At 39.6% G+C, this 14,513-nt stretch overlaps 1 protein-coding gene across 12 annotated transcripts in view; it reads left to right on the top strand.

Moving 5' to 3' along the window:
- The window catches only part of SYNE1 (spectrin repeat containing nuclear envelope protein 1), a 488,224-nt gene that overhangs the window by 404,745 nt on the left and 68,966 nt on the right, over nucleotides 1-14,513 (top strand). For all 12 annotated transcript variants that reach the window (XM_075924456.1, XM_075924455.1, XM_075924462.1 and 9 more), the window contains 6 exons: nucleotides 776-952; nucleotides 1,978-2,133; nucleotides 5,311-5,466; nucleotides 6,930-7,100; nucleotides 11,245-11,378; nucleotides 12,806-13,010. In XM_075924456.1, the coding sequence (XP_075780571.1) occupies nucleotides 776-952; nucleotides 1,978-2,133; nucleotides 5,311-5,466; nucleotides 6,930-7,100; nucleotides 11,245-11,378; nucleotides 12,806-13,010 (999 nt within the window). The remainder of the gene's footprint in view (nucleotides 1-775; nucleotides 953-1,977; nucleotides 2,134-5,310; nucleotides 5,467-6,929; nucleotides 7,101-11,244; nucleotides 11,379-12,805; nucleotides 13,011-14,513) is intronic.

Here is a 14,513-nt window from a genome sequence, read left to right as displayed (position 1 = left end):
TATTCCTGTGCAAAGACTCTCTGCTTTTCAACAAGGGTCCATGATACATCTACCACCTTCCTGAGGATGTGTCTATACTGGACAATTGTAGGGACACCACTTGGACCTCAGTATATCCACTTATTCATCCTTATTCTATCAACATTTCATCCAAATTGGATGTGAATTTTGCAAATATGTGTTGCAGTTGTTACTTAAATAGATTCAGTAGCCTCACAATTACTGTGCTGCTTTTGAGTTGCCTCAGTAGAATACACATCTGTAACCTCTGGAAGAAGAAAAATGGTTATTCACCTGTTTTGTAATTGTTCATGGACATATGGATGCAGACGTGTATTCTACATCCCATCCTATGCCCTTCTCCAGAAGACTCTTACAGCATCTTTTCTGGTGCGAAGGAACTGATGGGCAGACTTGCCTTATTTTCTCAGAGGAGTCTAGGAGGTGGTATAGGGAACATGCACAAAATCTCCAGTTCTGGTTCTCCTGGCACAAACACACATTAGTTGAATGTACATGTGTACCTCTATCATGGAAAGCATCCTTTCCAGAACAGGTTTGTAATAATTTTTTTAAACATACTTTCCAGAAGTTAATGCCTACAGTTTTAAGGACTGATACTTTTACATTAGTTCTTCAGTAGTATATTGTCTAGATTCATATCTTGGTTTATTCATAGATCATAAACCAGAAAGTCTATTTTCCATGCTAACTTTCCGAAATAATCAAGAAAATTGGTGATGGATACTCCTCTTCTTCCCTCTCTTTCTGCCAGGGATTTAAGATTGATGTAAATTGCAAACAGTTGACAGTAGACTTTGTGAACCAGTCCGTGCTACAGATTAGCAGCCAGGATGTGGAAAGTAAACGTAGTGACAAGACTGATTTTGCGGAACAGCTTGGAGCAATGAACAGACGTTGGCAGATCCTCCAAGGCCTCATAACAGAAAAGGTAAGAAAAAAGCCAGCTGCTGTTCCGTGTGTATTTAAAAACAGACGCAACTCATTCAGGAGCAGACATGCTAAAAGTAATTTAGCATGTCGTGAGTAATATGAACTTCTCCTTTGGCAAACCTAAATGTCTAGTGTCAACATAATTGCTTCAGTGTTCTCAGAGACATGTAACCTTCTTTCCAATAGTATTATAGATCCTTCAGTTTTACATTTACCTTAATGCATTTCTTAATTTTTTCAAATGCTCATGCACACCTATGGACCAGTCTGTACACCATAAAACAAAGAGTGGGTGTATACTTTCTGTTTCTCCAGTGTCTATTCGTTGGAGTGCACAGAAGATTCATGCAATCTTCATCCATCACTTGTTAATTTAAAATAGAGCATCAGCTGATTTCTCTTGCTTATAAAGCCAAAAAAAAACCCTACACAAGTACAGTTTTCTTTTTGTTGTTTGTTTGATAATAAATAGCATTGAAGGTCCCAATAAAAATCAGGAACCCATTTTGCCAAGCACTATACAAACATAAAATAGAAAAGTAAATAACCTACAATCTTTTTTTAAAGTAAAATAATAAATGCACATTACCATAGTAAGTGACGCTTTTTGCTAACCCTAAATGCGTAGAAGTAAATTACATTAAAATATTCTTGGGCTTTCATTTGGCTTCACTGTAAATGTTTCATTGTATCAATATTCGCCTGAAGAAAATTCCATGTTGTGTTACATTTTATGCAGAAAACTATTTCCGTGTTGTTACAATTTGGGGGTATCAATAAGCTAGATCACTAGAGTAACTTCTCAGTTACATACTTATGAGTTGTTTCTTTGCTGTTTAATACTTAATAAATAGAGGATAAATAAAATCAAGTTTGACTGTGTACTCTGCTTAAATTCTGAGTGAAGGAATACACTGAATTCTGAGGCAAGCTCTGATCAGCATTCATGTCCTCTGAATTATTCACTTTTCTCTACATAGAAGCTGTTTAATTTTGGATATATACATATGTATTTGTTTGTAGATCCAATTGTTGGAAGGTATGCTGGAATCCTGGACAGAATATGAAAACAGTGTGCAGTGCCTGAAAACTTGGTTTGATACCCAAGAGAAAAGGTTGAAGAAACAACAGAGAATTGGAGATCAGGCTTTAGTCCAGAACACCCTGAAAGAGTGTCAGGTAATGTCTTGAAAGTTGCAGGTTCTTTGCTACATGTAGAAACACCACCTAACAAACATGGGGTGATATCCTGGCTCCAGTGAATTCAATTATAAAACTCCCCTTGACTTCAGTGGGGCCAGGATTTCATCCCTTACGTGCAACATGTAAAAGTATAATACTGTTCTGGACATGTCTAAATACATAAACGTACAATTATTATGCTAGTATTCATGTAATAGCAATAATCAAGCAGGGCCATGCCAGTGTATGCTGAATTACTATGAGTTAAAGTGATGCATTCTGTTTTCTGGGCAGCCATATTCCTGGCTTTCACTGTTATGAACATTGGATTTAACCGCTTAATAAATTTGAATCCCCGCCTTCTAATGCCCTCCCTTCCTGGATGGGAAAATAGGCTTTAAAACAAATTTGGCCTGTATGCCTCTTCTTTGTGGAAAAAGAACTGAGCCTATGCAGCCTTAACTTGACCAAGCTTTCTGTAGTCTTGTAGGAATAGTATGATATTGTGGATTTTAAATGTGAAGGAACATCTTCCTTCTTTACAGATCAGGGAAAATAAAGTTCCCACTAAAGCATGTGGCAAGGGTCAGAAATTATCCTCGATACGGCCTTCCAAGCAGAACATCAGCATGGTGCTAGGGATCAGATCCCTCCAGATAGACTTGATCTACTAGGCAACAAATAAATTACCTATTTGCGATAGCAAAAAATTCAAAGATCTAGGCCACATACATCCTCATGAGTATGGACAGTCTGTAATTCTGTGTCATGGCCTTGTTAAGAAGAACAGGAACATTTTCACCAATTGATGCTGTTAATTACTTTCTCCCTCAGGCCTTTGATCAACACAGTAGTTATGACCCTGCATTAGTTAAATCAGCAGGTAAATCTTCATAATCAAAAGGGTTAGAATTGTTTTCACATGGAAGCTGAGATCCTAGAAGGTATTTCCAGCATTCACTAATTTAATAAATCCATCTGAGTTTCTGTAAAGGCAGAAGAAGGCTGGTATGTTTGGCAATGTCAGAAGCTAACATTTTAAAGTTCTCTCCTGTGAACTTAAAATTAAATCCAACTTGTGGTTTCAGTACAAATGACTTTATTATTTCAGCACAATAAAGCAAATAATCTGTACAATGAAGCCACCATGGATAATTAACACAGCTCGACATAGCTGGCAGACTCTGCTTGGCAGAGGTCCAAAGCTTGATCCGATTTATTATACTTGTGGTTCCTTTGGGTCAGGGATGTCAGCAAATTCACAGCTGTGTGAATGGCAAGACTTTGATCATTAGAGAAACAAACTGTTTAAAAAAATAACTTTACTGGGGTGTCAAATATTGTCAGGGATTCAGTTAAACTAACACAAAAGCTACAGTTTATGTATTAACTGGTGCTGAGACTGATCCGGTATCACTTAAATAGTTAAGGGCAGCATGCATTCTTTTAATCATAGATCAGAAACAAAAATGACTCTTTAACTGAGTTATCAGATCAAAAGGGTAGACATCTCAGTTTCCTCCACAAATATTTCTGGCTCCCTATGTATTTCTGGTGTTTGATGCTTTGCCAGTTTAAATTACATCCAGAGTTTTGTTTTGTTTTGTTTTTTTGGAACAACCACATACAGATTTAAATACATTTTAACACTAAAAACAATTAGATTGGTTAAAAATGTCAGATTTAATTGGCATGGGCTAATAAGTGAGCAGTTGGCTGTTTTGATCTCAGATGTTTGGAATAATAATTGTATCATTTTCCTGAGTTATACTCTGTGGAGATGGGCCAATGAGTCCAGGTTTTTATTTTCTGAAACTTCATTGATTCCAAAACACACATGTAGTTTAGATACAAGCTGCATTTTATCAGACTCACTAAAAGTAAGGAGTGGAGAGAGTATGATAGATTTTCTGGTTTTGGTCCCTTGTGATTTATCTGCCACTGACCATCAGAATGTGTTAGAAATGCTGAAATTCAATAAAAAAAATATACCAAATACTTTGTTGGCTATCATCTAGTGTCTACATTTTAGTTGCTAAAATAAATATTATAAACTCAGAAAATAAAGAGTATAAGAGAAAGAGTTATAGCAAAATTCAAAGTAATAGAAATGTGCAACTTGAGTACATGAAATGGGTAAGACTAAATAGGTTGAAATTCATCACACTTGTAAAACTTAGAATGTGCTTATGTCTGTGTGCTATCGAGTGAGACCCAAATTCTGCCCATGCAATCCTACTGATGGCTTTTGAAGAGTGTAGCTGGGATAGGGTTTGGTCCTTAATACTCACTTGTTATCTGATGTAGATACTCATTAATATTCAAGTTTTTGTTTGCTTAGTCTCTCAGAAACGAGTAGCTTTATGGGTATAGAGGAGGTTGGGAGTGCAGCCTCACATACCAAGGATTAGTGTGCAACCTACAGTCACAGATTTGCAGATCCCAGACAATTCATTGACATGACCTGGCAGCATAGATTCCTTTACAAGACTTCAGAGTATAGATGAGTATCAGCTCCATCAAACCAATAGGGATTCCTACTTAGAAGTACACCAGTTAGCCTAAGGAGCATGCTATGGAAAGCATTTGCTTTTTGGTGTCCACCTTCCCTCCTTCTGAGTTTGACTCCCTCTCCAAACTACTGAAGCCTGGGAAAAATTGAGGAATGTGGGATCTCTACATGCAGAGTAGCTTATGCATCATAGCTGTTGAGCTCCATTTCTTAATAATGGCTCCAAGTTGAGATTACTAAATCCAGATGCAAATGACCAATCAAAAGGTATAATAAAATGGTTATAATGAACTAAGAAACAAGGAAATGCTCCTCTTTTGATAATGAATAGAGCTGTTTATTGTATATCTGTGTCTCTCCTAACTATTATAAATTGTATTTGAACCTGTATGAAATCAAGACATTCTGCAGTATAGCAATGTAAATAGAATCATGCACACGCAACAATAAAGTTGATTTTTTTTTCTTTTAAAGTAAATATGAGAAATAGAAAACATCCTTAAGAAATTGTTGGAGTTTTATTGGCAATGAAATAATAAGCATGCAAGTGTGCCCATCCTATCTTTATCATTGCTGAAGTTGGGGGGAGGTGGGTTGCAAAGCTTTTGGATCTGGAAGCATTATCGATCAAAACCCAATATATGAATGCTGCTTTCTTTCAGGAGTTGGAAGAGTTGATTAAAGTCAAGGAAAAAGAAGTAGAGAAAGTAGAACAGAGCGGCCTTTCCTTGGTCCGCAATAAGAAGGAAGAAGTCTCTGCTGTTGTCATGAGTACTCTGCAAGAACTTAACCATTCATGGGCCAATTTGGACCACATGGTAAGAGAATGTGGTTCTATTAATCAACTGTGCATGGCATGCCTATGAGTGCAGAAGGCCCTTACCAGAAAGCGAAAGGTGGATTTCTTCTGAGTGGGAGGGAAGGGCAAAGATATTCTAGGAGATTGATTAGTGTCTGTACCCACCATCATGTGATTACACAGATGTAAAATGGGTATAAAGATGTCTATTCACAGGAGTATTGAATTATTTATTACAGTTTTGATGTTGCTACCAGATCTCACATGAAATGTGCTGTACATACATTACAAGAACAGTATATGCAATACTGCCCCCAAGCCTACAAATAAACCTAAAGCCACATGTTGAATGAGGGAGAAAATAACAATGGTACTCCTTCCAATGGGGGGGGGGGGGGCTAGACCTCAAGGTGCCCAGGGGTGGGGGTAACAGCACTCCTTGGCTTGAAGTGGTTTCCATCACATAAAGTGTTTGCAGCTTGGTTCAATGGTTCATGACACTCCCCCACTCTACAAAAAGTTCCAGACTCCTTCCCCTTCTGCTCATAAAAGCAATCCCCATCCATTGGAGTTTCCAAAATCAGATGCTGCTCCTAGTAGATTGTGCAGAGCATCATCATTTTAAAAATGCTGCTCTTTGAGCTCCATTAGGCTCCTTTAATTTGACACAGCCTGTGTGGGATATGACTGCTGTAGGTTCTGTTCTCTGGGTTTAGCTGCTTCTTAACTGGGGCGGGGCAGGGCAGGGAAGTGGAAGAACTTTCCAAACACAATTTAATTTTGTCACCAAGACAGACACTTTTTACAGTGACTTGTGCCCTTTTTCCTTAATAAAGAATAAAATCATTCAAATGTCAGCATCATTATCTTATCAGTGGACCTCTGAGTTACCAACTCACTAGGATTAATGAGGCCATTCACAGCTCTATGACATGGTTTCAGGCTTTCTTCTGACTCACATAAAAAGCTCTGCAATGGTTACACTTAGCTCAAGTATCTGAGATGTTTTTTCTCACCCATAACAACCAGAAACTTGTTTTTGTTTTTTTGTTTTTTTTGTGTTAAAGCTGAGATTCCAGAGAACAAGGCAGGAGCTTCAGAGCCATTTTAGCACCTCATCCTGCTGTGTACTGGCCCATGAAAAAACCTGGTCAACAACTGTGAAAAATATTTTTTTCTCATAGTCACAGTGTGTGCCACCAGTAGTGACAAACCATGTGGTTTAAGGGATATGTAGTGATCATGTCATATGTTGTACCACCAGAGACTGACACCCAAAATCACCAATCATGTCTGAAAATCTTGACCAGAATTATGTGACCAAGCACATTTCTCGTTGAACATGACTGCCAAACAAATAGTACTGAACTTGAGTGCTTAACGTTTTTTTTTTTTTAATTCAAGATCAAACGAAGGGAAATAGTTTAAACAAATAGCAAATGCCACTCACACATTCCATATTTATTGTTTTTTTCTTCCCAGGTTGGCCAACTGAAGATATTGTTGCAATCTGTGCTTGATCAGTGGAGCGTTCACAAAGCAGCTTATGAAGAACTGAATAGTTATTTGATGGAAGCTAGATATTCTTTGTCCCGCTTTCATCTCCTCACAGGCTCCTTGGATGCAGTGAAAGTCCAAGTAGATAACCTCCAGGTGACTAATGAGTACTGAGGCTCCTGACAACTTCCAAAAAGATTGAGATAAATTCTGCCTTCAGTGCTGCTCAGATGTAGCTGACTGCAGAATCTGGTCTTTAAGATATGGAATCTTAAATACACTGCCAAGCCAAGACATATAATGTTAACAAACATCCTTATACACCTTTCTAGAAGAGTTGGTCCTGTAATTTTTAGCAAAATTGCTTTTTTAAAATCAAAATATAACTATCTTTAATTGCTAGAGATATATGAATATTAATAGAATTTTAAAAATCCAATTTACTTCTCCTTATTCAGGCTCTCGTAACTTTTGCATTTCTCCAACCCTGAACAGTTAGTCAGTTTAATTTGTTTATTGTAAGTTCTTCAAGTGCTTGCACACATCCATTTCAATGTTGGTGAGAGAGCACCTTGTGCTCAGTTGTCAGAGAACTGGTACTGTTAAGAGAACGAATCAGGGTACTTGAATACCCTCTGTCACCACGCACCATTGTATGTTGATGTAAGAGGGCAAAGTCACCCCCTGTCCTCCTCAGTCTCTTCTTTCCACCAGTTGTCAGAACACTCTGAGGCTGTCTAGACTACATGCCTCTGTCGGCAGAGGCATGTAGATTAGACAGATCAGCAAAGGCAAATGAAGCCGCGATTTAAATGATCGCGGCTTCATTTACATTTACATGGCTGCCGCGCTGAGCCGACAAACAGCTGATCAGCTGTTTGTCAGCTCTCGCGCTAGTCTGGACGCTCCCCTGCCGACATCAAAGCCCTTTGTCGGCAGCCCCGTTATTCCTCGTGGAATGAGGTTTACCGGGGCTGTCGACAAAGGGCTTTGATGTCGACAGGGGGAACATCCAGACTAGCGCGCGAGCTGACAAACAGCTGATCAGCTGTTTGTCGGCTCAGCGCGGCAGCCATGTAAATGTAAATGAAGCCGCGATCATTTAAATCGCGGCTTCATTTGCCTTTGCTGAACAAACAAATCTACATGCCTCTGCCGACAGAGGCATGTAGTTTAGACGTACCCTGAGATTTGTTGTCATATAGTTCCCTCCACCCTTTTCATCTGTATTCTGTTATTGATAGGAAGTAGTGTTAGATTTTTTTTTCCTTGGGTCTTTTTGGACTAGTTTTCATCTCTCATTACTGAGATCAGTCCCAAAACAATGCTGTACTCACAAGGTTTCCGTCCTGCCACACTTGTGCTTCTATGCTGTTCAGTAATCCATGTCCAGCCCCTTTCAAATGTTTGGGAGAACCAAACAATAGCCACGTTTCTAAGGAATTCAAACCCACGTTTCTAAGGAATTTAAGCCCCATTTAAAGCTAAAGTGGCAAGGCTCATTGAAGCAGCACTTAGTTCCCCTTCAGATGAGTCCAGGAATGGGGGCTAAATATCATGAGCTCATTATAAAACCATGATCATTGATAACCCTGCCAGACAGAAGTATGTTCGTTTTAAAACAGTTGGTTTTGGAATTTAAAAATAATTGTGGAATATTTTTAGTTTTAAGAGCTATTTAAAAATGTGTTTTTGTAATTGGAGACAAATTTAAGTTGACAATGTTTCAGTGGTTGGCAGTCTAGGTAGATGTATATAGATGTCAGAGGGAATGCAAGAATACAAGTGAAGGTGAAAATGCATATTTGTAAATTTCTCTTGTTCCCTGATGTTACATTTCATATAAGGCAACAAGTAAAACCAAAAAAAAAAAAACGCTTTTGATTTCTGTTTCTTTGGGCCAGATTATAGCTCAGCTTGCAGGCCCAAGGTGCCTCCTTAGTACTTTTGAGCTGAAGCCTGTACTGCCCCTCGCAGAAGTGGAAGGGAAATAGGCTCAGCAGAAGTATTGCATTCCTCCTCGCCACCTGTGAACGGGCAGGAAGAAGTGACTGCACCGAGCTCCCTTGTAGCCTCCACAACACAGCAGCATACAGACCCAGTCCAGTTTACATCTTCCATGAAGCTGTTGGGAGATTGATTGGATCTGAGGCTATGCAGCCTGAAGGTGTGATTGCAGCACATGTAGGCATATCCAAGCTAGATTAGATCAAGCTAGTTTGCAACATGGAAGGTGAAATGGGCTAGCTAATAAAAGTACAAGTCCAACCAGTATCCATACTGAGGTTGCCACAGCTTCACAGCTATTTTTACAAGCTAACTAGATCAAAGCTAACTCAGTTATGCCTACATGTGCTGCAGTCACACCTTTGATTGCAGTGCAGACATATTCTTGTCAACACAAAAATTTAGTTTGTAGCAACCTAGAGTATGAACCCATCCTGCACCAGCCTGTTGCAGACTAACTGTCCACATGGACTCTGTTACCATACACTAACATTTCCTCAGTGCACTTTGATCCACTCCCATTTCAAGTCAGAGTAGATCAAAACACGCTGAGTGTATGTCTACATAGCAGCATTACTTCGGAATAATAAAGAGTACATCTGTACTGCAAGCCATTATTTCAAAATAATGGAGAGCTGGAGGACTTCTTACGCTGACTCCTGCAGCCCTCATTCCACAAGAAGTAAGGGAAGTCAGAGGAAGAGTGTTCTTCCCTCAACTTCCTGCAGTGTAGACAGCGCTAAAAGCCAAATTAAGCTATGCAATTGATGTAGCTGAAGTTGTGTAGCTTAATCTGACTTTAGCCCTACTGTGTAGACGTGCCCGAAGAAACTTTGTGTGTCAGCAGGGTCGACATGGGGTATTCTTTGGAAGACTAGAGTAGAGTAGATTTACACGCTAGATTGCTCTGAACTAAATGTTCCTGTAACTCTCTCCTTAGTCACAAGTCCCTGCTCAGGGTGCTGTGTTAACTTATGTTCCAGCCCTAAGCAAGCAATTACTGTGACTGTTCATGAGTCCACGGATGCATTGGGATAGTCCCACCAACAGCAATTCTAGGCTCCAGGACAGAACAGTCATGGATCTCTTGTCCCTCCCCACTGCCAAGAGAAACTCTTGATGCCCCCCCTTCAACCAGAGGACTCCTGGGCCGCTCATAGCCCTATATGCCACCTGTCTGCAGAAACCCTGCTCCTGCTGCAGCCATGCCTCCCTTCCCTTTCCTGGACCCAATCATGAGGTATTACTCAGACACGCTGGAATCTGCATAGAGCATATCAAAAGCTTCTTTGAAGAGATGCTTTTCACCTGAGCAGACTGGATCTGGGGAAGGCAGGGGAGGCAAGGCTGCAACTGGCCTGGGGCTCCTTTGGTTGGCATGGGATTCCTCTGACAGGGGGGCCACTGGGGATTTCTCTGGGTGGAGAGGCTTGTGGCTCCGGCTGAGAGAAGAGGTTGGGGGGGCTTGCAGCTCTGGCCACGGGAGGAGAGTGCAGGTGAAAGGAGTGGAGCTTGGGACTACACCTGCTGCCCAAGTTCCCATGCCTGTTGTCCACCCAGACTATTTAAAACAGCCCGGTGGAACACTGGCCAGGGTCCCTGGGCAATTGCCCCAATCAGTGGGCCTGGGTTTGGAGGTCTCTTAACAAAGAGGGTCTCACGATCACATTGTTTAAAAAGTTGTGAACCCCTAATGGTGATGTTCTGAATTATGCACTTGTTTAAACTTCTGCTCAATATTTATAAATAAAACATGAACATTTGTTAACACTATTTTTGAAAACGTGCTTCCTTACATTGCTAAGAACTTACGAGATGGATAAGAAAAACAGTTTTAAAAATAAGGTTTACTTTTCACTACTTCTGCATTCCTCTCACTTGTACTACAGAAAACAAGAGTAGTCAACATTAAAATTGTTTCTTCAACAGTTAGTCTCCAGTCAGTTTTTTAAATTTGATACACTAGCATATAGTGCAATCTTTTGGTTGTAAGTTCAGCGTGTGAATATTTGTTGAAAACCAAGTTGTTTCACTGAAGGCATTTTATGTTTCAGTACATGGGTCTGGTAGAATGTAATTTTTATAAAACCTACATTTTGAGCCATATTTGACCTAATAACGTTTCTCTAAATATATATTAAAATATTATTTAAATTAAGACCGAGATAAAAATTAGACCTTTTACTTGATTTTCATGAACCCTTATGAATCGTACGCTTTCATGGTGAGATTAAAATCTTTTTTTATTCTACAGAAATAGATTAGATCACCATTTTTCTTTCTCTCCATACAGAGCCTGCAGGATGAGTTAGAAAAGCAAGAGAACAGCTTACAGAAATTTGGTTCAATAACCAACCAGTTATTGAAAGAGTGTCAGCCACCAGTCACTGAAACACTTTCAAATACCCTGAAAGAACTCAATATGAGGTACAAAGTCTATTTTTGTGCTGATCTTTGTTAAATTGAAAGTTATGGTTGAAAGCTACTAGTTCTCAAAACCTATTTACATCTGATCTCCTTATTTTATTCATTTATTTTGAACAAAATATTTTAAAGCTTTAAACATATTTTTAAATATTCAAAAACATTTTGGTTAGTCAGATCTAAAGAGGACTGTGAAGGACCTAATCAGGTTAATTGTCCAAGACAATGGCAAATAAAATTCAGTGTTGATAAATGCAAAGAAAAGAAAAACTTTAAATTTCATACATTCATGCACCTTACAGTGTTTAGATATATTTTAAATTAAATGCCCCAACTATGGAAGGAGACCTGGGCTTGACATAAACAGCTCCATCAAGACCACCTGCTCAAAGCATAGCTGCAGTCAAAAAAAGCAAATAGGATGTTAGGATACATAGGGAACAGACTGGAGAATAGTACCACAGACATCTTTATGCCATTATAATTAATGGCTCATCTTCAACTGGAATACTGTTTGAAGTACTGGTCATCCCATCTCAAAGAGGATATTTTAGAATCAGAATGCTCCACAGGTGAAGGACAACAATGATTAAGTGTATGGAAAACGATCAAAAGAGGAGAGATTGAAAAGTTTGGAATTGTTACTTTAAAGAGTAATAAGAGGGGTAAAAGTATTGAAAAAATATACAAATATGGAGATATTAAACTGGGAAAATCTTTTTTCACTGTTTCATAGCTCTAGAACAAGGGAGGAGTCAGTGAACTAAAAAGTGACAAATTTTAAAACTGATAAAGGAAAATGCTTTTTCACACAACTTGAGATTAGACTTTAAAATTTGAGATTAGACTTTAAAACTGCTACAGAATGACATTGCAGAAAATAATTTAGCAAGATTCAAAGAATTATTGAACATTTATATGGATAACATGACTATCAACAATTGTTATAATTAGTACTTTTTTAAAAGGGGGAATTATAAGGGATATAAATCTGTGACTATTAGTAGTTAGTCAGAGACTGTATCACCTCATTCCTGCCCGCTATGGGTTTTGTTTTGTTTTTCCACCTCTTACTCATTATGAAAGCATACTAGTGCGGGCAATTGTCAGAGACAAATGTGATGCAACATGGCAGTTCACATGAGCATACATTCCTGTGTTTAAATGCTCAGTAAATATTGCACTACTGTTTTTTTTTAGTATAATTTAAACAGCATCAGTTTATATAATAACCAAGATCTAATCTAATTTAAGATTCATAAGAATTACTCATCTGTTTTCCGTTTTCCAAACCACTACTCATCAGAGCAAACAGATGTGTAATTTTTTATGTCTGTGAACAGTAAATAAATAATTGCTACTCTAGGCTGCTTTCTGTATAGCTCTGTTAACTCACATGGGTTGACAGATCCATTTAATATTTCTGCCAGGTGGAATAACCTTCTGGAAGAGATTGCAGAGCAGCTACACTCCAGTAAGGCCTTGCTTCAGCTTTGGCAGAAGTACAAAGACTGCTACAGCCAGTGTTCCTCCACAGTCCAACAACATGAGGACCAAATCAATGAGCTGTTGAAGACTGCCATTAACAAGGAGATAGGTGATGATGAAGTCACAACTTGGATTCAGGATTGCAATGTACGTTCAGTAAGCTCATTGCCTTATCATAATTCCATGGGTTAATATCACAGCAGGATTTCCTATACTGAACTATTTCCCTGGGCTTATCAAAATAGTTTTGAGACTTGTACAGGGTGATATTTTTTTCTTCACTAAAGAATCCTTTAGGCATTAACCATGGACTCTACTTTTCTTATCCTCCTATGGGAGTAAGCCACAGGGGCTCTGACCTTCCTGAATCAGGTATTGAGTCTGTCTTCCTGGGTTGTTGGATTTTCTCACACACACGCACTTCATTCCTCATTCTAATTGTTAGCTCAGGCATTTAGTTCTGTTTATGGTCTAGCCTTAGGCTATGGACAGACAAATTATTATGTGGTCCTCTTTGGGGGCCCCAATGCTTCGGTGTTTACCTATACAAATGACGCTTATCTGGACAATCCCCTCATAGTGTTTTCCATGAGAGGGGATTGTAGGATCAACTGCTATGGTTTTGCCTACATATTCTAGACTGGCAAACTTGTCAGGCATAACAGAAGAGAGAGGTTCAGAATCTTTTCCCACCTTGCTTTCAATGTATCTGCCCATTCACTAGGTTATCCACATCTCAGAGCAAAGGTATGATTTATCTCATAGACTTGGATGCATTTCTTCATTTATGAGTTATGATAACCCCTTATACCACAGCCGTTGATAAGGAGGTTGTCGTAGGGCAATGTTGCATGGAGCACCCTCCAGCATCAGGCTACAGCACAACAGGCACGTCTGCTTCAGTTCTCTTTCAGATTCCTCATTAGCTTCACTTCAGACTCTCTCCTACTTTAATAATACCCCTTCTTAGAGTTGGTTTGTTACCAAAACATAGTTTGCTGAATCTGCAAAGAACTTACAAACATAGTCCACTCCCACATTTGATGGATATAGTCTTTAAAACTCTGCTCTTCCCAGCAGGCATCTCCTTCCCACCCTCTCTGCGGATAGTCCTGCCCTACTACACTCGACACCCTCTGGGACATGTAGACTCTTTGTCAGTTGTCTTCTGTCCCTCTGCCAGGAGAGCCACCCCAGCCCTAGCAGCTGGAGTGTACCCTCACTCTTCCCAGCAGGGAACCTCACAGCCATGTTGCTGGGAGATTTCCTCATTGGAGAGCATCCCTTGCCCTCTGACTGTTCCTCTGGGCCAACCTCTCTATTGTGGAGACAGCAGGTAAGACCTGCTGCTGGTCTCTTGCCTTTAGCTCACTGACCCTGGCACTCTGCTAGGGCATGCCATCCAAGAAACCCCTCAATCTGCTATCCTGCCTTCAGCTTTCCCCAGGAAACTGCCACAGCTTCCTTCTGGAACCTTCCACAGCCAGCCTGGTATCTGGAAACTCTCACCTGTCCTTTTCTTTACTGATTTTGCCTGTGCTCTAGAGTCTAAGGCAACACTCATTCCCAGAGGCTACGTCTACACTACAAGGGTTTTGCTCAAAAACAGCTGTTTTTGCGCAAAAACCTGTGGAGCGTCCACATATTAAA

The sequence above is a fragment of the Pelodiscus sinensis genome, chromosome 3, assembly GCF_049634645.1.
Source record: "Pelodiscus sinensis isolate JC-2024 chromosome 3, ASM4963464v1, whole genome shotgun sequence".
NCBI classification, from domain to species: domain Eukaryota; kingdom Metazoa; phylum Chordata; order Testudines; family Trionychidae; genus Pelodiscus; species Pelodiscus sinensis.
The sequence above is the reverse complement of the archived record's forward strand: the minus strand, read 5'-3'. Positions and strand labels throughout refer to the sequence as shown.